General features: G+C 41.7%; 1 protein-coding gene across 4 annotated transcripts in view; it reads left to right on the top strand.

Annotated features, from left to right (window-relative positions):
- usp6nl (USP6 N-terminal like) overlaps nt 1–24,252 on the top strand; it is a 78,260-nt gene that overhangs the window by 22,241 nt on the left and 31,767 nt on the right. For 2 of the 4 annotated variants that reach the window (XM_046873041.1, XM_046873038.1), the window contains 2 exons: nt 20,106–20,179; nt 23,444–23,526. In XM_046873041.1, coding sequence (XP_046728997.1) covers nt 20,106–20,179; nt 23,444–23,526 — 157 coding nt within the window. Of the gene's footprint in view, nt 1–3,964; nt 4,547–11,376; nt 11,653–20,105; nt 20,180–23,443; nt 23,527–24,252 lie in introns of those variants that run through there. The other 2 variants (XM_046873036.1, XM_046873037.1) reach the window with 2 other exon arrangements.

The following is a 24,252-nucleotide window of genomic DNA, read 5'->3' as shown; positions in this document are numbered from 1 at the left end:
TTAATTATACTATTTCGAAATTTTCCTTTTAAACTGTTGGACAAAACGATTTTATACACTCGTGTTATCTGTTTATAAAGAGTCTAGTACCATTTTACTTTTATGGCATATTGTAGACACCCTTATCCAGAGCGACTTGCTCAGAGGCCCAGTGGCAGCTTGGTGGTGCTGGGAACTGAACTCGTGACCTTCTGATTCAAAGTCCAATGTCTTAACCACTGAGCTACCACATCCTGAGTGTGTGTGGATAATGCAATAATGAAAATGACAAATTGCTGTTAAAATTTTTTATTTTTATTTTTTTTACTTGGAATATTTCACAAACGCCTCATTTACAGTTTCTTGGCATCACATTTTTTCGATCAGTGGTTTTACTTAGAGAATCTGCATCAATGCAAGAGAGTGACAGACATATTCTTATCCTCGTTTTACATTGCAGAACCATTTGAGTGCAACCCCGCCATGGCCAGTTTTTATGGTCATATCATTTTATTTTGTATTTTTCCGCCACACATTAAAGGCCGGTCCGTGAAAATATTGTCCGACATTGATCCGGTCTGTGGCGCAAAAAAGGTTGGGGACGGCTGCTGTAGAGAATGAGGAGTATAAAAAAAAAAATACAATATGTAATATGTACATTATATGTAAAATTGTACAGAAGTTTTATACAGTGATTTGATGGTGTAGTGTAGAGTTCAGTGGGGTGATGGTGAATGGGAAAAAAGCTGTCCCTGAACTTACTGGTTCCAGTGCATATGTTCCTTATCAGCTAGGACTCGAAAAACATACACGGCCCAGTCGATCCAACTGAGCTTAATGCAAGTTCTTTATTTCTAAAGCATTTTTCACAACAGACATTGTCTCAAAGCAGCTTTACAGAGCTTAAGAATGAATGTCAACGATGTGTATTGATCCCTGATGAGCAATCATGGGGTGACTGTGGCGAGGAAAAACTCCCTTAGATGGTATGAGGAAGAAATCTTGAGAGGAACCAGACTCAAAAGGGGAAATCGCCCTCATTTGGATGACATCAAGAGCGTGATGATATTTCTTTAAAACATTACAAAACACCCGAGAGGGAGAACTACCATGAGCACCAGAGCGTGTGATTATGAGTAATGCCCTTTCTATAGTCTTATACCGTCAGTTGATGTTGTGGAACCAGGAGCTTAGGAGCAACTCGTAAAATAGCTGAACATCTGAGCTCATCATGGATCCAACAGCAGCTTCTTTATTCAGAGCCTTTAAACGTCCAAAGAAGTCCAAACTCTATATGAAGTAGGCAGTGTATTAAAGCAAATGCTGTAGCTGTGAAGACGGGGTTATATATATATATATAACGACTCACTAGACAGACACATTGATCATGTGGTGTGTGTGTGTGTGTGTGTGTGTGTGTGATCTGTGTCAATACCAGATCAATGTCTCGGCTGAGCCAGTTGACTTGTTATAATGAACTCGTGAACTGAATCTTTATCTTCACCTTCCACTTCATTTCCTTTTCAGACCAGAGGGCGTAATATTTTTCTGGATTACGATATACTTTTTTAAAAATGTACCGAAATAGACTTTGGACATCGCAAGAGATTTAGTAGTGATATTACTATTTTAGCTCAACATAGCGGATTTCAATGATGTAAAAGGCGGCGGCGGCGGCTGCAGAAGCTCCGAGTAGGACGTCGGATCACAGCATCAGAAATACAGCAAACTAAAACATCTTTCCTTTAAATGAATTATATTGTACACATGACCTACATGAGTTGGAGTGGGGGATCATACAGGGCCTGAGACCAGGAGAGAAAACTGAGAGAAATGATCAAAAAGAAAGCAGGATGAGGAATTGGGGTGAAGAGAAAGAAGGATGGGGAAAGAGGGACCTACATTCTTTTATTCTTTAACTTGCTTACTTCAACAACTTAGCTTTAAATGAATTAGATGAGTTTCATGGGTTGGAGTGAAGGATCTCCTGCTATCGAGCTCTGATCTAAACCCTATTGAACACCTTGAATGCTCCAAACTCCAGAAGCACACTCCAAAATCTAGTGGAACATCTTCCCAGAAGCGCGGGTCAGAGCGCAGGCTCTGCCACGATACAGCGCCCCCTGGAGCACACAGAGCTCCCACTTTCTGCAATGAGGACATATGAATCTTAAGGTGTTCACAACACTTTGTAGTTTTGGCTTTAGATGAATTAACTTACAAATATATATAACACTGTCTACAGGTTGCGGTTTTGTGAGCGGAAGTATCCATCCCTCACGCTTAGCGCATTGCAAACAAACACTGGGCGTAAATTTTCCACCTTCGCCTGGCAAACATTCCAAGGAAATGACAGAAAGCTGAGTGGCGAATTCCCTATTGGTGTGCATCGCGTTATATTTTGCATAAACCCGTTCAACCGACTTTTCAAACTTCCTTTTATTTGAAGCGATACTCGATCCTTAAATCAAAAGTTCTTTATTCCTTTCTCAATATTTGTTTTGCTTCCTTGTTTGTTTAACGGGAGCAGTCCAGGCTGTCGGAGGCGTCTACAAGATTAACAAATGTAGATTTCGAACATTTCAAAAAGGCGAACGGAAGCGTTAATCATCCGAGCTTCTACTCCAGGGAAGCGTTTTTGAGACTCCCGGGTTTAGACAAACGATTATCCAAATGCGATACACAACCAGGAAGTAGCGTGCGGAAAGTCGTACATTTGTTTGCTCAGTTTCAAAGCAGTGCATCCAGAGTCCTGTTTTAGAGCAATGCTTTGGAGTGTAGGATTTACTCCACAAATTGATAGTTTTTTCCCCCCTGTATATCCCAGTTAGTTTTAATGATTTTTTTTTTTTTTGCTTTTCTGAAGTAACAGCGTGTCTGTGTGTTTTACTGACGCGGTGTGTAGAGCTGTTTTTGTGACACAGTAGGGAGTTGGATGTTTAGTTCTGAGTCAAAGTGTGAAAGGATGGGAACGAAGGCCATTAATGTGGGATTGATTATAGCACACGGTGTCATGCGGTTTTAACACGCACATACACATACACACACATACATGCACATGCACATACACATGCACATGCACATACACACACACATAAACATGCACATAGACATAAACACACACATGCACATACACACACATACACATACACACATACAAATACACATGCACATACACACATATACACATGCACACACACATACAGATACACATATACACATGCACATGCACATACACACACACATGCACATACACACATGCACATGCTCATACACACAAACACACATACAAATGCACATACACCCACACACACATACGCACACGCACATACACGCACATGCACATACACACACATACACATATACACACATGCACATACACACATGCACGCACACATGCACACACATGCACACATACACACATGCACATATGCACACGCACATGCAAGCATAATGCCCTTGAAGATAACTGGTCACACTGAAAGGTAAAGTTAAAGAGCTGAGGGAGTGAGAGAGGGGCGAAAGAATGAAGGTTAAGGAATGAGAGGGACGAGGAACCAAAGAAAGAAAAAAATGATTTCAAGTAAAGCAGGATGAGGAAGGTGGGGGGTGAAGAGAGAGAAGGATGGAGAAAGAGGGAGAAAGGAATCAGAAGCTCTGTCTTCTTCCGTTCCTTCTCTCATCTTTCTCTCAGAGAGAAAGGGTTGAATAAGGGATAGGAAAAGCGAATGAGTGCAAAGGAGAGGGATGAAAAGAGAAAGCAGATGGAAAGTTGAAGCTTTTTTTCCTAATCAGAATAAAGGCGATAGGAGGAGCAGGAGGAGGAGAAAGCAAACAAGTGAGTGAGATATGATAGAGAGGTATATGGAGAGGAAAAGACAGATGGGGAGAGAGAGAGGGAGAGAGTGTGACTGAGCTGATAGAGAAGGGGATGAGGGAAGAGATGGAGTGAGGCAGTGTGAGAGAGAGAGAGAGAGAGAGAGAGAGAGAGAGAGAGAGAGAGAGAGAGAGAGAGAGAGAGAAGGAGCTGGTCTTTGGCTCGGAGCAGCAGTGTGCCGGAAGGCATTAGAGCGAGGAGGACGGCGCGGCGCAGGGATGAAAAGATGGAGAGAACTGAGGGATAGCGGAGCAGCGGGCTGCAGTGTGGGATGCACTCAGGACGCGACTTGTTGCATTGTTACAGCTGCTAATTGGTGCTAAATTATTCACGTTAATCAGGCTGTAGGACTCGAACGTGAGCTCGAGATGTTTCTTCTTTTTGATCGGTTACTAAAGAATTCAGCTGCTTTTTCAGACCTTCTACTGGATAATATGAAGCGAAAACATTGAGACTGAACTGTACACTTGTAAGTGTGTGTTTACATTGTCTCAGTCTTCGTATGATGGCATTGATGCTCTCGGGGGTCTATGGGCGACCTCTGTGCCCATGCGAACATGCCCTGCTTGTACTTCTGACTCCGTGCCAGGTTCAGCACTTGTCTCCGCCTTCAGTTGACCATGCAGGTCCTTCAGATCGTCAGAGAGCTGGTGTCTCCATCTCGACGCCGTGCCGGCTCCAGATTTGCAGGTGCGTATGCGTGTAACTTGTTAGCACTTCCTGTATGAAAGGACACCAGTACGTGTGTGAAAGCGGAAAAACATGCTGGTGTTTTCCCTTGGAAATCACTTTGTTTCGACAGGCTGCGAACTCGTTTCACACGTTGAGGCTGCTGACACTTCAGACTTGGAGAAAATGAGACAGAGGGAAAGAAATGATTGTGGTAGGAGAAATATGTGGCAGTTATATATAGTAGTTTTGTGATCTAGACTTAGACTTACTGCAGGTCATGTGACTGACAGTGAGAACATCCAGCTCCTTCTTTGTCCTGTTGATTTGGTATAGATGATGAAACTACTCTAAATTAGATGAGTGTGATACACTACATGGACAAATGGACGGGGACACCTGATTTTCCCAGCCATATGTGGTTCCTCTCCAACCTGTAACTCCAGATTTGGAGGTACACAATTGTATTACATGTGGTAGTGGGTCATTTTTTTTTTTTCTCCGCCTGATCTAGGAGACCAAAACCTGTTCCAACATGACAATAATGTAATTCAATCTTATTTGTATAGCGCTTTTAACAATGAACATTGTCTCAAAGCAGCTTTACACAGATAATGTGGTGATAAAAAATTAATTTCTTCTTTATAAGTGTGAGTTTGTCCCTGATGAACGAGCTGGTGGTGACTGTGGCAAGGATGGTCAAAATCCATCCTCAAAACTCCCGTTCTTACTCCTGAATTTCATGGAACCATTCAAGGCGTTGATGATAAACCATCCCCAGCTGCAGAGAGTGGCCTCCAATCGAAGAGGACACTATCCAGAGGCAGGCCTGGACGAAGTGGGAAGATCCATGGAGGGAAGAGAAGCAGAAACAGTGGTCACTGGAACCTCAGGAGCATGTAAACCCCCACAATACCCTGTGCACAAAGCCTGCTATGTGAACATATGCTTTCCATGGGTTGGAGTGGAAGATCTGCTATAGAGCTCTGACCTCCATCCTACTGAACACTGTTGGGAAGCACTGGAACGTTGACTGCACGCCAGGCCTCCTCACCTCACCTCACCTACATCAGAACCTGACTTTACTAACAGCTTTCAGCCATGTTACATCCAAACACAAATACATTTGAGTAAAAAAAAAATCCCTCCGCAGCAGCTATGTAGAGAAGGTTACGGGAAACAATTCATTTAACCAAATGATCTATGCAGAACTGCGGAGAGAGCGTTACTGAGAGAGCGTTACTGCACCGTACAGCGTTTTCTTCGTCTCAATTTAGAAACGATTCCAAACTTTGGAAACTTTCTGCCGTTTTCTTTGGCCTGAATCTTCTCCTCTCGTTTTTTCATTCTGCTGCGTTCTTCTGTGTTATCGATCCAAAGCGCTCCCGAGTTTGGCAGGTGGTGCGACGGTAATAATGGTCCATGGGAAACACGGTGCTCTGTTTTTGGTTAAATGGACTAAACGAAGCATTAATTTCCTCCGCTGAATTTTTGTAATCAAATTACTCGAGGAATCGTTACAGCCCTACAGTATGGAGATTTCTTTTGGATCAGATCCAAATGTACTTATTTATTTATTTATTTATTTATGTATAATAGAGGTTTTGTTTTTTTTTTAGAATTAAAACAGTGATACCTGAAATTCTCATTACTTATTTCGACCATTTTGCTCGTTAAAGATTTCAGTTCTGTCTCTGTATATTAGAGATAAATAATAATAAATTAATAACGATCGATGTGCATACTCTGGATATAATTTATATCCTAAATATATGTAAATGTATAGGTATATTTTCGGGAAGTTGATTTTTAAATGCATTGTTAAAAGTCCTCCAGTCCAAATGAAACCAAATCAAATCAATAACTTGCTATGTTTTCACTTAAAAACAAAACAAATAGCAAATATCTTCAAGGATTGAATTTGTATTTATGATTATTATTTCAAACACCTGATATGAATTTTTAGTAAATGTTGAAGGACTGTTCCTTTATGAATTCATGATTATTGTTGGTAAATATTCACTAATTCATTTTGCTGAAATATAAAAGCTTTTAATTTCAAAGGATTTCTTTTTTTAATCTCTATTGATTGGTTGGTTCCGTCAGTTCTGCTTCTTGAAAAGCCTCCTGCAGTTGAACATCAATACATTTTGAAGGACACCACACACACACACACACACACACACACACACACACACACACACACACCACATATTTTTTTAGTCAGAGATTGCTTTGGTGTGAAATTAAGCGATGATGGCACTTTCGTAAACCTTTCGTTTGCTTTTTACCTCTCTCTCTCTCTCTCTCTCTCTCTCTCTCTCCTCTTTGTTTCTCTCTTTCTCTCTCTCTCTCTCTCTCTCTCTCTCTCTCTTTTCCTCTGTTTCTCCCTCTCTGTCTCTCTTTCTCTCTTTTCCTCTCTTTTCTATCTCTCTTCTTCTCTTTCTCACCCTCTTTGTCTCTCCCTTTGTTTTTCTTTTCTCTTTTCATCCTCTCTCTCTCTCTCTGTTTTTTCTTTTCTCTCTCTCTCTCTCTCTCTCTCTCTCTTTTCCTCTGTTTCTCCTCTCTGTCTCTCTCTCTCTCTTTTCCTCTCTTTTCTATCTCTCTTCTTCTCTTTCTCACCCTCTTTGTCTCTCCCTTTGTTTTTCTTTTCTCTTTTCATCCCTCTCTCTCTCTCTCGCTCTCTTTTCTCTTTTCCACACTCTCTCTTTCCCCTCTCTTTCTTTCTCTTTTTCATCCCTCTCTCTTTCTCTCTCTCTCTCTCTCTCTCTCTCCCTCTTTGTTTCTCTCTTTCTCTCTCTCCCTCTTTGTCTCTCTTTTCCTCTCATTGCCATGTCATCTTTAATGTCACTTGATTCCTTTGTGTGGTGTTTATTTCACTGGGACACTTGGCTGGTGTGGAGACTCTCAGTACACACTGTTACACATGTTGGCCTCCAGTCAGGGATTTGCCAAACAAAACCCTACAGACACCGTCATAAAGCATGTAGTGTCTAACAGGAGCATGAGACAGATACAGAGGAGCTGTAGATGCAGGAAGAAAGAAAGAGAGAGGAAATCAAGAAATATGTATAAAAAAGAAGACAAAAAGAAGAAAAGAAAAATAGAAAAGAAAAAGAAAGATGAAAATATAGATGGCAGGATTGAAAGAAGGAAAGGTGGAATAAAAGGTTTAAGAAAGGAGGTTGGGGAAGATAGAAAGAAAAACTGGAAGAAAGGAAGGAAGGGTTAACTTTGCAAAGAATGAAAGAAATGAATGAATGAAAGAAAGAAAGAGAAATATTTAAGAGGACTATTCAAGAGAAAGAAAAGAACAGCAGTTTGTGGGGGTCATGTGAGCGTGTTTTAGATTCAATTATTCATCCCCTGGTCTCTTCCTCTCTCATTCAGCAAGTCTTAGCAGTCTGAGGGAGCTTTGGGCTGTGTTCCAATAACGAGTTTAAAGTGCCCTAGTCATGGTACTGTCTCTGTTTTCTATGGGGGGGAATTCCCTTTGCCATAGTAATAGCTGTTACAGTAGTAGAGTTGCTCAGGGAAGTTTCGAGGCCTGAGGGATTTAGTCAACAGGACAACCAAGAATGCACTGCTGCATTCATGATTTTATATTCGGAGAAACAAAACAAAACAAAAAAGGCAGATAATAACAACACCAGAAACAAACTGTCTTGTGTTCTTGACCTTCAGCAAGTGCGCAATCTTTGCTTTTGTTCCGTAATGAAAACTTTCATTTTGTCGCTTGAGTTTTCACTCATGTGGTCTTACATTTATTATTGCCTTAAATGATCACAAAATCGAGCTCAGGTGCATCCGGTTTCCACTGATCATCCTTGAGATGTTTCTGCAACTTGATTGAAGTCCACCTGTGGTAAATTCAGTTGATTGGATGAATGATGATGAAAAGACACACACCTGTCTGTATGAGGTTCTACAGTAAACAGTGAATGTCGGAGCACAAACCAAGCCATGACGTCCAAGGATTTGTCTGTGGACCGCCGAGACAGGATTGTATTGATGCATAGATCAGAATGGAACAGAACAGAAAAATAACTGCATCCATCATTAGTAAACGAAAGAAGTTTGGAACTACGAGGACTCTTCCTAGAGCGGGCCCCCCGGCCAAACTGAGCGATCATGGAAAAAGGGTCTTAGTCAGGGAGGTGACCAAGAACCCGATGGTCACTCTGAAAGAGCTCCAGCGTTTCTCAATGGAGAGAGGAGAACCTTCCAGAAGAACAACCATCTCTGCAGCACTCCACCAATCAGGCCTGTATGGTAGAGCGGCCAGCCGAAGCCACTCCTCCTGTAAAAGGCACATGACGACCACCTGAAGTTTGCCAAAAGGCACCTGAAGGACTTTCAAAGATTGAATTCTTTGTCCTAAATGGCAAGCGCCATGTGTGGAGGAAACCAGGCAACTCTCATCCCCTGCCCAATACCATTCCTACAGTGAAGCATGGTGGTGGCAGCATCATGCTGTGAGGATGTTTTTCAGCATCAGGTACTTGAGACTAGTCAGGATTAAGGGAAAGATGAATGCAGCAATGTACAGAGACATCCTTAATGAAAACCTGCTCCGCTTTGGACCTCAGACCGGGGTGACGGATCATCGTTTGTTCTCCCGGTATGAGACAACCCTGTGAATGTCCTGGAGTGGCCCAGCCAGATCCCAGAATTGAACCCGATTGAACACCCGACGCTCCCCATCCAACCTGATGGAGCTTGAAAGATTCTGCAAAGAAGAACTGCCCAAAAATCGATGTGCCATGCTTGTAGCATCCTACTCAAAAAAGACCTCAGGCTGTATTTGGTGCCAAAAGTGCTTTAACAAAGTGTTGATCAAAAGCTGTGAATAATTATGTACGTGTTTTTTTAATTTTTAATTGTATTTATTTAAATACATTTGCAAAGATTTCAAGCAAACTTCCTACACGTCATTATGGAGAATTGTTTGTAGAATTCTGAGAAAAATAATGAATTGAATCCATTTGGAATGAGTCAAATGTGGAAAAATTTCCCTATATGGATATGGGCAAATGTTTGTGGACACTTGTTCATAAGATTTATGTACCGTATTTTCCGGACTATAAGCCGCTACTTTTTTCCAAATCTTTGAACCCCGCGGCTTAAATAATGAAGCGGCTAATTTATGGACTTTTCCTGGGTTTTTCCCGGTTTCACAAGCTTCAAGCCAAAAAAAACCTGAGCTCCATAACATTAGACCAATGAAATTGCCGAACGGGTTCAGGTGAACCAATGAAACTCTTTATATTAAATCAGACGCGATTCCACTGAATCGGGCCGCACCACATCATAAATATGGATGATGTTCCTCTGACGTTTGATCTGCCGCTCACTCGGACTGTCTACAGGAAATGCGAATCATTCGTCACGCTGAAAACAACCGGGCATGAAAAACTGCACTTCACCTGTGTTCTGAGCTGCACAGCACCGGGAGAAAAGCTTCACCGATGGTGATTTTTAAAGGCATCACGATGCCAAAAGATAAACTCTCGAGAGAAATTGTTGTGAAAGGAAGGAGGAAGACAGTGAACAATGACTTTCTTGGTAGGCTACTGTTTAGATACAAGCCGTGTAACAGACACTGTCTTTTGTTAAAGCCTGTGTAAAGTTCATTAGTTTCAGTGTAGACACCTGCAGCTCAAAGACCGGTGCGGCTTATTTATGTTCAAAATCAAAATCTTTGTACAATTCAGTGGCTGCGGCTTATATTTGGGTGCGCTTAATAGTCCGGAAATTACGGTATATATTATATTTGAACATCTCATTCCACATTTAGTCCTCTTTTGCTGTATTAATATCCTCCACTACTGCGGAAAGACGTCCTGCTAGATTTCGGAGTGCGCTTGTGGAGATTGTGCTCTATCAGACACAAAAGTCAGGTAATGATGTAGGTGATGGAGGCCTCGGGTGTAATCAACTTTCCAATTCATCCCAAAGGTGTAAAATTAGGTTTATTGCTCTATAAAAGGCCACTCAAGATCTTCCACTCCAACCCATGTAACCCAGGACCATTGTGCTTTATATCACAGTGCTTCATTTATTAACGATCGTGCGGCACTTTCATACCGTTTGTTGTTAGATTTAATGCCGTGGAGCTTCTCACCTGCATTACAGCTGCAATAAACAGACTCTTTTTCTCTCCATCTCTCTATCGCACACACACATAAAGCACAACCGAAAAAAAAAACCAGAAATCGCAGGAATCTGGGCGCCAAGTGCTTTCACCGAGATGACTTCTTTCATAAATATTGACTAAACATCTCAGAGCAAACAACATCCCATCTTTTAAAACCCGTCTATTAAAATGTTTGCGTACAAGCTCATACCGCACATTCGATGCCGTTCGTACGACCGCATTTGATTTGATTGGTCCAGCCGGGACTGCACATGCTGCTATAGAAAACGCATTTCTGACCAATCAGATTCAAGGATTCGGCTGTGCTGTAATTAACCCTAACAAAACAGTGATGTTTTACTATTTTGAAAGGTTTTGCTTTGTACTTGTTGATTAATATAGCAGTCTCCAGTGTCGTTTTATCGAGTCTGCAGGTTGTTTTGGTTTCTCTCCGTCTCCCTGTTTTTTTTTTTTTTATTCAAAATATGCTGCAAAGGGGGGGCGGGTGCACTATTAGGCCGCCATTTCTATGCACGTGTGTGTATGTGCGTGGCAGGTGTGTTTGCTGTAAGGATTGGGACGGCTGTTTGTTATAGAGGTTGTTATGTAGTATGTGTGTGTGTATGTGTGTATGAGACTCAGCCTGGTATGCTGTGTGTGGGTCTGTACACTGACGTATCTCTGAAGTCAACAAACAGTCGCATTGTTGGAGCGTCTCCCTGTACGTCCTCTTTACTCCATCTCAAGCCTTCTTTCTTTTCTTCTCGTTTCGTCTTATTGCTTCAGGAGTGTCGGGATATTTTTATTTTTTTTACTTTTCTCCTTTTTAGTCTCATACTATAGGCCGAGGAGAAAGATGAGCTTGATAAGGGACAGTATGAAGAGTGGGCCAAGTTGTTTACTGTGATCGTGTGTGGGAGATAGAGAGAGAAACTCATGCAGATGGAAAGGCAGAGCTTTACCGAGGACGTACAGCTAGAATGGGAGCAAGGTAAGAGACGCTGTCGTCATCGCCGTGTTTAATGGTCAGCGCTCTGAAACATTTTGGTATATGATTGGGGTCGCTCAGCTTGACAGGCAACTTATAACAAATAAAGAGCAAATTTCGGACGGTTCCTAAACACCCTTTTTATTTATTTATTTATTTTTTATTCATGCATTTACATTCATGCATTTTTCAATCAGCCAATCACGTGGCAGCAAGACAGTGTATGAACTCAGCACACAGCAGTGAGCACTAGCTCATCCATAAACATCATATGCACAATTGTGCGCCTCTAATTTCTCTGTAGCACTTTGGTGAAGAACCACACGCGGCTGGAAAAGTCGGATGTCCCAGTACTTTCTTTCAAAACTGCGTGAGAGTCCCTAATGTATTTAATATTCGGGTTGATAAAACAAATAAAAAGTCAGGTTTTATTCGCACTGCTTTAAGTAGGTTAAATACATTGGAATTTTTTTTCTCTCCAGGACCATACACAAGACTGCATGCAGCACAGGTCACAGGGAAATAAAGACACAGAATAGGGGCTGTAAAAAAAACTAAACAAAAAAACGTAAGAAAGCATTCCAGACTTCTTGGAGACTTGATTGGGTTTTGCTTTTTGAGCCACAAAGGCATTAGAAAAGTCTGATCTAGGTGAGATTAGGAGGCCTGGGGTGCAGTGGTAGCTCAGTGGTTAAGGCGTTGGCCTCTGGATCAGAAGGTTAGAAGTTCAAATCCCAACACCCTTGGAGGAATGCCCTTAACCCTCAAACTTGTCCTACTGGATAAGGGTGTCTGCCACATCCTAAAGCTTAACCAACTAAAACAACATACACCGATCAGACATAACATTATGGTGAATAAAACTGATAATCTCTTCATCATGGCACCTGTTAGTAGGTGGGAGATATCAGGCAGCAAGGGAACGCTTTGTCCCCGAAGTTGACGTGTTAATGGCAGGAAAAATGGGCGAGCGTAAAGATTTGTGCGAGTTTAATAAGAGCCAAATTGTGACGGCTAGACGACTGGGTCAGAGCATCTTCAAAACTGCAGCTCTTGTGGGCTGTTCCCGGTCTGCAGTGGTCAGTATCATATCAAAAGTGGCCCAAGGAAGGTGGTGAACCAGCGACAGGGTCATGGGCGGCCGAGGCTCATTGATGCACATGGGGAGAAAAGGCTGATCCGTGGTGGTCCGATCCAACAGACGAGCTCCTGTAGCTCAAATTGCTGTAGACGTTCATGCTGTTAATGCACGACGGGTCACGACGTTTTGGCAGCAAAAGGGGGACCAACACAATATTTGGCAGGTGATCATAATGTTCTACCTGATCCGGGGGCATAAGGTTATGCCTGGTCACATATTAGCAGTGTTTTTCCACGGTACTGCGATATGAACCTCTTAGTGATACTCTGTGTATAGCGATGTTAATGAATGCGTTACGTGGACATCTGGTGTATTTTTTTTTTTTACACGCTTTGATGCGACTCAGACTGTCTTCATGGCTGTGATTTAAATAAGAGCGATTGAACAATGAACCCGATCATGCTTCATCATTCCCTTTCTTTCACGCCTCTCTGTCACGAAAGAGGAAGCAGAGAACAAATGAGCTTGCAGTCATGCTGGGGACAGTGGATTATGTGGAGAGAGGGCGACCGTGAAGGACAGAGAGAGGGAAAGAGAGAGAGTGAGAGAAGAGGGCATGAAGGTGACCGTGATTGAGACAACGATGATGACAGGAGAAATGCAAAGCGGGTTGAGAAAAGAACCCATCTGCCAAGGAGGCTGATGAGAGAGAGAGAGAGAGTGTATGTGATGGATGGATGGATGGATAGAGATAGCGGGGAAGACAATGGGGGCGGAGAGAGGGAAGCATGTCAGGACGGCGGTGATTGAGCGCTTGCAGATTTGACGAGCGAAAGAAAGGAGACGAAAGCTTCTCCGAAAAGCTGGGTGTCATCGCGCATCAACGCTTTTCACATATCTTTATCAGCCGCCCGTCTTCGCCAAGATCCTGTATAAAGATGTGCAATCCGGTTGCTGTCACACCTCCACGGGGGAAAAAAAAGAAATTAAGAAACAACGAGCACATATGCATACCGCGATATAATAACAAAACGATCGTTTTCATTCGAAATTGCTTGCAAAGTGCAATCAGAGAGGAAGAGTGGAATTGTTCAGGGAGTCCACAACACCCAGTACCTTCTGATAATAATCAGTGTATCCTCACAAAGAATTTACATAAAATCAATGCATCTGATGTGCTGATATATTAGTACGAATATTATCCAGCATGAATTATGCATTGCTTACCTGGCATGTCAATAGCTTACGTTTATGGCATTTTGACAGACGCTTTGAAGTCGTCATTAGCAAACATACAAACAAAAGCATCAGTGGAAAATTCTGTTGGGAGAAAAACATAGAAAGCAAAGTAGGTTTTTTCTTTCTTTTTTATATTTTATTATCATTTTATTTATTTATTAAGTGCTTATTAATTTCATCTGGAAGAGGTAGACATCATTAGACGTTATTTGAAGACTGCTAGATTCTGTTGGAGCTGCTAGAGACTGTTCAGAGATCAAGTAGAAGTTCGTTCCACCACCTTGAGTCTGGAAGCAAGGTCTTTCCTCATATCTGGAGAGATGATGGGATCGTTCAAACAGTGGTTGAGGATCTGAAGGGATCGTGGTGCTGTGCTTGATGAGAGGTTGAGAGACCTGGTGCCACCCAGATGAGGATGGGTTCCCTCTTGAGTCTGGTTCCTCTCCAGGTTTCTCTCTTATGCCAGGGTTTTTCCTTGCCACAGTCACCACTGAATTGCTCATTAGGGACAAACTTATCCTTATAAAAAGCAATCTTACTCATTCCTTCTTACCACATTATCTGCGTAAAGCTGCTTTGAGACAATGTGCATCGTTAAAAGTGCTATACAAAAAAGAACTGAATTAAATCTGAAGCAGGCAGCTACAGGAAGCTAGTGAAGGAAACGAAACAGTGGAGTGGTGCAGGAGAACATCCTTCTTGGCATCCAATTCTTCAATTTAACACCATATTTAAACATATTGCTGTTTATTTGTTCATTAACCCGGGTTAAAGCTAGGCATGATTTAGTTAAAACAGAGAAACCGATAGAAAGGATGTGTGTGTGTGAGGGAATGCAGGATCTGCCAGGATTTGAGTAGAGCAATAGCAAAATACAACTGGGGTAAGAACATGGGTTATTAAATATTTAACTGTCAGGAAGTACCATCAAAATATAGGCACACGCATTACAGTAATTTGCAACTGAAAACATATTTACATACTGGGCCTAATATTTTTGTGTCCAGCTATAGTTTGGTTGTTGACTAGACTCTGAACTTTACGTTGTTACTTATAGGCTTGTAGTTTTTCCCGACTGTAATCAAAATAATAATTAAAGCAGCCAATAGTGGGTTTGGGGGCCACACACTCCTGGGCACACTACAAGCGTTGCCTGAGTAATTACAGGAATTCAAAGCCAAAACTTTAGGTGAAGGGATTGTAGAGTGATATATGATGATATGTAGGCTTTTACCACAGGCAGTGGTGGAATTCGATGCCATGAAATGTTTACTGTAATTTCCGGACTATTAAGCGCACCCAAATATAAGCCGCACCCACTGAATTGTACAAAGATTTTGATTTTGAACATAAATAAGCCGCACCGGTCTTTGAGCTGCAGGTGTCTACAGTGAAACTAATGAACTTTACACAGGCTTTAACGAAAGACAGTGTCTGTTACACGGCTTGTATCTAAACAGTAGCCTACCAAAAAAGCCATTGTTCACTGTCTTCCTCCTTCCTTTCACAACAATTTCTCTCGGGAGTTTTTCTTTTTGCATCGTCGTGCGTTTAAAAATCACCATCGGTGAATCTTTTCTCCCGATGCCGTGCAGCTCAGAACACAGGTGAAGTGTGTTTTTTCATGTCCGGTTGTTTTCAGCGTGACGAATATTCGCTTTTTCTGTTGACAGTCCGAGTGAGCGGCAGGTCAAACGTCAGAGGAACCGGGTCGATATTTATGATGTGGTGCGCCCCGATTCAGTGGGAGCGCATCTGATTTAATATAAAGTTTCATTGGTTCACCTGAACCCGTTCCCCAATTTCATTGGTCTAATGTTATGGGGCTCAGTATTTTGGCTTGAAGTTTGTGAAACTGGTAAAAATTTGCCGCGTCATTGTTTAAGCCGCGGGGTTCAAAGCGTGGGGAAAAAAGTAGCGGCTTATAGTCCAGAAAATACGGTACTTGTTGATTTAAACTCGTTTCTGCGTAGGCAAACCGAGGTTGTATTTTTTTGCAGTTTGGATACGTGGTTCAATAGTTATGACCATTAAAATACTTAAATTTTAGGCCCTTATTTGACCTTGGAGCACGGAAAGCACACAAATTTAGTCTGAATTTTCTTTAAACGTTTCCAAATCAATGTGCAAGATTTTCCATAGACAGCCTAAATAAAAGAAAGAGAAGGAGAGAGTAAAAAAGGTAGAACAGCAAAAGGGTGCCTTTGGTGATTGGCCCCATAATAAAAAGAAAACTCGGAGACCCCCATTTTGTGGATTTTGGCTGTAGAGGATGGTCCTTCATGGTCCACTTTGGTCCTTTCTGTCCAGTGCAAAAGACATTGTTAAATCTCCCCAGCTAAAAAATGAACGCCATGCTACACACAGTTGTTTAGGTTTATTAGAATTATGAAGCCATGCAACCCTATTTATAGCCAAATGAGTTAGCAAGAAGCTAACAGGTTGCTGGTTTGGTTTTCCCTCACACCTAGCTCTGTTAGCATTTTGTGAGGCATTTCTGTGTGTGTTTGTCAGAAAGTCACTTGTGTTGCATGTGAACAGTTAGCAAGTGGCTAACGGGTAAACCGAGGCAGACTGCTGTGTCAGCTTTTATATTTTGTTAGCCATATTGGCAGGTCTGAGGCGCTGAAGTGTGTCTCTGAGATATTGGTGTACACACTGATGTACACACTGCTCTGTATGCATCTGATTCATGGTAAAATTTAGAAGTAGCCCAAGTTCTAAAAGCGTTGGCCGAAAAATAGCTTGAGAATTCCTCACAGTCTGACTCTCTTCTGAGCTTGATGTATGCTTTTTTTGTTAACCCGTGTCAGACAGTGTTAGTCTGTGTGTGTGTGTGTGTGTGTGTGTGTGTGTGCGCGTGTTAGAACAGTGTGAGTGAAATCTGGTCAGCTCTCAAGGCCGAGTGGCAGGACGAACAAAAAGAGCTCAGTTCTCAAAAAGGCTGTACATCTCAGAACTCCATCTCTCTACAGTTTCTCTAGTTGTACTGAATAATTTAATAAGTCTCATCTTGGGTTACTGAACCAACTAGAATTTCTGTTGGAGATTTCTTACATACCGTGTTGGTAACTAGAGATCGGCCGATTAATCGTTTTTGACGATTAAGTGGCACCGATAATTCGATTGACGCAACTATCTGCCATCTGCAAAAACCCATACCAATAGTTTTTCTGGCTTTCTTTGCTGTCATTAAGATTGTGGCCTTTGCAGGTGAATTACTGACACCACATGCTGTTTGTTTTTACACATGAGACTGCAAGATCTATTTATTATTCATCATTTATGAATTATAAAATTGTATTTATTAATTCATATATACGTATTCATTTCATTTTGCACATTTTCATCATTCAGGACTGTTTTATTTTTTTTATTTTTGGAATAAAGTTTAATTTCGAGTGTAATGTTTGTTTTTATCCAGTATCTATTTTAAAAACTATTGGTTGATTAATCGGTTATTGGCCAGTACAACCTAGCGATCGGTAAAATCCAATATCGGTTGATCTCTACTAGCAACATGAGAGAATGGTCAAGGGTCAAGCGATTATATAAATAGATATAATTTTGAATAGTTGGAGTTTCAATAAATTTTGTTCCTTTTAAAGGGGAATGCAGAAATATTGGAACACTTTCTGTTGTGTATTTTGACTTGATGTATTGCCAAAGTGAATGTATAAGTAAATTCCAGTCCATAGACACTATAAGGACAAACGTTTATGGACACCTGACCATAAGATTGTGTTTTTTGAAGGTCTCATTTCACATTTAGTGCTTATTAGCACTTAACCTCCACTCTTCCACTGGATTTTCGAGTGTCCTTGTCGGGATTTGTGCTCATACAGCCACAAGTGTTTTCGTAAATTCAGGTACTGATGTAAGTGTGGTGAGGAGGCCTGGGGTGTTGGAGTGGAAGATCTCCTGCTATAGATCTTCCACTCCAACCCATTTAAATCATATCTTCATGGAGCTGGAACAGTTTTTGGTCCCCTAGTTCAAGTTAAAGGGATGATTTAATACCACCACGTCCCTAATCATCTTGTACGGTTGTGTACCTCTAACTTTGTGGTAACATTTAGGGGAAGAATCACATACGGTTGAACAGGTCAGGTGTCCCAATACTCTTGTTCATGTGGTGTATATTCTCTTGCTATTGAATGTTTGTTTTATTTTTCGTTTGAATTTTTTTTTAAGTTATATATTTATCTGTCTGTCTCTCTACCTATCAATTGGTCGAAGGTCAGGTGTCCCCATAACTTCGTCCATATAGTGTACATGTTAGCCTTAAGGTGGTTATAAAACTATAGCTATATGTTACATGGTAACAGTTTGTGGATGAACCTATGTGCTTGTTTTTTTTTTTTTTTGTTGTTGTTTTCAAAACCATGGCCTTGGTCTTATAAGACTTGCTTTGACAAGATTTTTCCTGGCCACAAGTCACGAAGTACTGAATACTCACGGTTGTTGTGAAGTTTTTTAACGCTAGCTGAATGGACACATACTGGTTTGTTTTGAGGTAAACTGTAACGACTGACTGCACGGCTCTTAAAGGCGCAGTGACTCATCTTTTTTCCCTGTAAGTGTGCATGCAGCCGGTGAAAGCGGCCGGCGTGTGTTTCATAATCCGATAAGGCACCCAGGAAGCAGTGGCTGTGTGATCCGAGCGCGCTCGTTAGTTTAACTACGTTACGCCGGAGCCAGAAAAGTGAGTCACACCGGAGCCGCACTGGTTCCTGGAGTTCATTACACGGTTCTGGTTTTTGGAAAAGGACACCAGTACACACTTAGGCACTGTTCTGCACAAGCCACACTGGATCATTAAAGCCTTGCACATAACTCCTACTCAGCGTGTGTGTGTGGTTGGGAATGCGGGAGAGGGCGGATGTGCGCTGGTGAAGAAAATAAACGGTACGATGTGACAAATTCTCTCTGCGAAAGGGTTCACGATGTTCTTGTCCATTTGTATAATGAGAGAAATTGAGTTTGAAATATTAATGAATGCTTACAGTCCCAATCTGAAGAGATGACAGAATTTTGAGAACACCCTGCTACCAAAGAAGTGTGTTTGTGTGTGTTTGTGTGTGTTTGTGTGTGTGTGTGTGTGTGTGTGTGTGTGTGTGTGTGTGTATTTATATTTATTAGTCTCAGATGTTCCATTTGAACATTTGGATATCCTTTGACGGCTTCAGCTGTTTCTCTCTTAACATCACCCACATCTGAGGGCAGGCTGCAGTCCTGCACCTTGTACCCACCAACGTGCAGGCAATTACAACACACTCCCTCCCCCCTGCTCCAAACTCGCTGCAGGTGGTGAGAAGCAAAAACGCAGCACACTGGCTTGAGATGGGAACCGCGGCTCGCTTTGGCTAAAGAAGGTTCCCCCGTGCTTAGAAGCAAAACACACACTTGCATGCGCACCCACCCACCCACGCACATGCATGCACACACACGCACGCACACTCGCACACAAACGCACACACACATGCACACACAAGCAACTGTCAGGAATGTAATGTGTTCATTAGGTGAGATATTTCCTGTTTGTGGCCACTGTGGTTGCATTAATTAGATCCAAGAAAAAAAGTGTGTGTGGGTGTGTGTGTTTTGTTTGTGTGTTGCTTATACCTGCAGTGAAAATACACACTGAGAATACACTGAGACAGGGCTCTGATGTGGGACATTTCCTGTGTATAATAGCAGTGGATGCATTAATAGGTTAAAAGAGTGTGTGTGTGTGTGTGTGTGTGTGTGTGTGTGTGTGTGTGTGTGTGTGTGTGTGTGTGTGTGTGTGTCTACCTGCCTTGTAGTCTCTGTGTGTCTGTCTGTCTGTCTATTGAAGTGTGTTTGTGTCTTTTAGTTCTGTGTGTGTGTGTGTCTGTCTACCTGCCTCGTAGTCTGTGTGTCTGTTGTACTGTGTGTGTGTGTGTGTGTGTCTTTTTGACTGTCTGTGTGTGTCTTTTGTGTGTTGAACTGTGTGTGTGTGTGTTTACCTGTCTAGCACTCTGTCTGTGTTTTGGTGTGTGTTAGTTTTTGTCTGTTTATATTCAAGTGCAGCATCTGTATATAGTGTTAACTATATACTAAACCGCTCTCTCTCTCTCTCTCTCTCTTTCTTTCTTTCTTTCTTTCTTTCCAGCGTCTGAAGGAGAGCAGGATGCCGCTGTGAAGTTGGATCAGGAACGGGCCGAAATCGTAGCCAGATATGACAAGGTGAGAGGGAGGATCAAACTCGCATTGTTCACATTCCCAACCAATCCCACTTTTTCCAGCCACACAGAGAATCCCATCCAGATGTGCAGCTCATCTGAACTCTAGAGCTCTTAGTGTTTGTCTAGTCCTGGATTTCAGAGCATGTTGTGTATGCAGTGGCACAGTAGAGTGCAGAATAAAAACACTGAAAAACACTATTATTCTGAATTGAGAGGTTTTTGCAAACACGCAACCTACGTCTACATTTGATAGCTGTGTGCGACCAAATTTGTGGTAACAGTTTGGCGAAGAACCACACATGGCTGCCACAATATAATTTATATATGCCACACGTGAGCATAATTGGGTGTTTACCGGTGTTTGATTGTCTCGGCTTGTCCCTATAGTCGAGGACAGTTTGCAGTTTGATGGAGTCCAGGTGTGGCAGTACATTAGGTGACTGGCATTTTCATTAATTAAAGAAATTTGCTTTAGGGCACAGACAGGAACAGGGGTGGTAAGACGTGTGGTGAATGTGGTACCATTGATTATTGGCGGATGGATGGATGAACGAGTAGCTTTAGGGTTGAAATGATGAATGATGGAAACGATATCAGTTATTAATAAGGGAATTTGGGTTTCCGTAGCAAGTGTCATTAATTCCAGTGTTAATGTTTTTGTAGCTTTTGTGTCGTGTACATCATTCATTGTTGAGTTCTCCAAGAAATTAGAGGTTTCCAGGCAAATTCATATGAAACCATTGGCTCCGAGCATGCGTTTAATGGTGCAGATGGGGATCACATGGGGGTACTGAGCGCCCATTGTTTTCGTTAGACATGTTGACCAGGCTGAAAGATAAATCTGAATCTGAAAGGTAAATCTAAGGACACTGGCAAGGTGTGCCAAGCAATAATGCCACAGCGGGTCGAAATCTCCTTGTTTAATGAGTGTTTTTTTTTTGTATATTGAATTGACCCATAGCACATTTTACAATGTACTGAGGTTTTAAAAATATACAGTGCATTTAGACCCCCTTTAGTTTTTTCAAGTTTATGTTGCAGCCTGATACTACAATCGTTCATTTTCTTCCCTCACTAATCTCCGCTCAGTGCCACACAATGACAGTAAAAAAAGGATTGTCTGTAAATTTTTAGTAAAAAAAAAAAAAAACGCAACGGAACTATTATATGTACTTAGTCCTTAGTCTTCAGACCCTTTCGGAGCAATGATCATTGCGGAGATGTTTCTACGCCTCGACTGGAGACTACATGTGTAAAAGTTTATCGATTGGACATGATTTGGAAATGCACACAGTTCTCTGTTGAAGGCCTCACAGCTTACAATGGATTTCAGAGCAAAAACCAGGCCATGAGGTCAAAGGAACTGCCTGCAGAGCTCAGAGACAGGATTGATGCAAGGCACAGATCTGGGGAAAGGATAAAAAAAATACAATTCCTGCTGCACTGAAGATTCCGAAGAGCACAGTGGCCTTTCATAATTCTCAACTGGAAAAAGTGTGGCACAACCAAGACTCTTCTTATGGCTGGTTATTCTGACTGAGCTCCAGAGATCCTGTGTGTTGATGAGACAAACTTCCAGAGGGAAACTATCACTGCTGCCCTCTGCCGATTTGGGATTTATGGCAGAGTGGCTGGATGGAAGCTTCTCCTCAGTGCAGAACCCATGGAAGCTCGTTTTTGACTGCACCCCAGACCTCCTCAACCCACATCACTACATGCATATGGATGCATATGCACCACATTTTTTTTACATACCCTTGTGCACTGAATGAGCAGACATCTTCACAAGCATACTCCAAAATCTACTGGACCATCTTCCCTGAAGAGTGGAGGTTGATTATAACAGCAAAAGGGGGTTAAACTGTGTAATGGGATGTTAAAAAGAAACCATGCAAATCTTATGCTCAGGACAAATTTAGTTCCTTCATGTCATGTACATATATTGGAACCAAACAAAGCTGTTAGGTTGTAAAGGATCTCTTTAGGTCACATTCTAAGATGAAGAGACTTGATTTAAAACCGTTGTTCAAATGCTGGCCAGAAAGTGTTTTGTCAATGCCGGTTTGGATTCAGATCACAGTTCTACATTTATACTCGCTATTATATTATCTCTGTAGTAACAGCATACACTTGTATGTTTTAAACCTAGATTTAGTTCTGCTCGAGTGTTTCCAGGTGTTGGAGTATCTAATGAAGTCAGATTTAGTTAAGAATAGTAGGAATATCCGGTCAGGTCTGGGATTGAGAGATCAGTGAAAAAAATAACAGTAAAGGTGTAAACATTTGTTATTACGGATTGTGATCTTGTTAATAGAGTTATGGTCTATTATGTATATTGATCGAGGTGCTGCAGGTTGTTAATAGACTTCAGCACAAATCATGTAGTGTGTGTGTGTGTGTGTGTGTGTGTGTGTGTGCGCGCATGCATATCGCTACTGCCACAGTTCCTCTCTGAGACTGTAATGACAAGAATTATTAGAATCCAATTAGACATGGTGTGTGTGTGTGTGTGTGTGTGTGTGTGTGTGTGTGTGTGTGTGTGTGTGTGTGTGTGTGTGTGTGTGTGTGTGTGTGTGTGTGTGTGTGTGTGTGTGTGTGTGAGAGAGACAAAACAGCATCGGGGTCTACTTAGTCCAACTACTTAGTCCATCATTCCTGTAGTTTTTCCAAAGGTTTGTGTGTTTTTTTTGTAAGAAATATTCAGTATGTGCGTGTGTGTGGATTTTTCTATGTAAGAAATATTCTGTGTGTGTGTGTGTGTGTGTGTGTGTGTGTGTGTGTGTGTGTGTGTGTGTGTGTGTGTGTGTGTGTGTGTGTGTGAGATAAAACAAAGTGGAAAGTTTGTTGGAAAACCATCAGCTGTGCCTCAACAGGATTTCAGGCTCTTGAGAAAGCAACTCCTGTGCAGGACGTGTGTATTATAATGAGGTATTAGTTTTGTGTTAAAAGCCAGTGATGATTTTCCAAGTTAAATAATTAGGTTTTAAAGTTTGTGACTGTTGTCACAAACAAAGGTCACTCCAGTACATGACACTGAGTTGCTCCCAGCGTGAAGCCTTCACACTGCACATTTCCATTCGCCACACATCTGATATTTATATGCATGAATATTTATAAGCTTCTCACCTTGGCTGCTTGCCCTCAATCTAAGAAGCCGATGTGTTGGTGTTTTTTTTTAAACCAAGCCAGTGATACACATGTAGAGACCTAGACATACACAGTGTGTGTGAACAGATCTGTACTGATTATATTTCTCCTTTCTCAGGGTGTGGAAGGTGGGTCGGTTGAGCCTTGGGAGGAGGCGAACTACGACCTCTACAAAGTGGTGGACCGATTCGGCTTCCTGCAGTAAGAGACCAAACTCACCTGGCAGTTTTATACCCCATTTATACACTTTTATAGAACACTGTTCCTTAACCTTAACCTGCCTGTTGTTCTCCTCTGTACAGCATAAACACATCTATATGTATCGTACTGCAACCGATCCTGCTTTATAGACTCCCCTATGCACCTCCATACTCCTCTGCATACTTCTTTACTTTTCTACTTAACTCTGTTCTGCCCTTTACACCTGTATAAGATTTCTCTGCACAGCTTCTTACTCTTCTACACACATTTGTATGTTACTGCTCACTTTTATATTCCTCTGTACACCTCTTCACTCTTCTGCACATCACCATTCTTGTCTATACACCTCTGCACTCTTCTATACTCATCTATACTCCATGTCCTATTCACATCTATACTCCTCTAAACACCTATATACTCCTCTATGCATGTCCATACGCCTTTATACAGTTCTATACTCCTCTATGCACATCTATACTCCTTTATACAGTTCTATACACCTCTATGCACATCTATACTCCTTTATACACTTCTATACACCCATATGCACGTCTATACTCCTTTAAACACTTCTATACTCCTTTATACTTTATACACGTCCATACTTCTTTATACAGTACTATACTCCCCTATGTGCATCTATATCTTTACTCGTCTATATTTCCATATGCATGTCTTTACTCATTTTTTCTTTTCTATACGCCCCTATTCACACACGTACTCCTC

Source organism: Silurus meridionalis, chromosome 18 (assembly GCF_014805685.1).
Source record: "Silurus meridionalis isolate SWU-2019-XX chromosome 18, ASM1480568v1, whole genome shotgun sequence".
In the NCBI taxonomy this organism is placed as follows: Eukaryota; Metazoa; Chordata; class Actinopteri; order Siluriformes; family Siluridae; genus Silurus; species Silurus meridionalis.
Note: the sequence above shows the minus strand (reverse complement) of the source record. Positions and strands in the feature narration are given on the sequence as shown.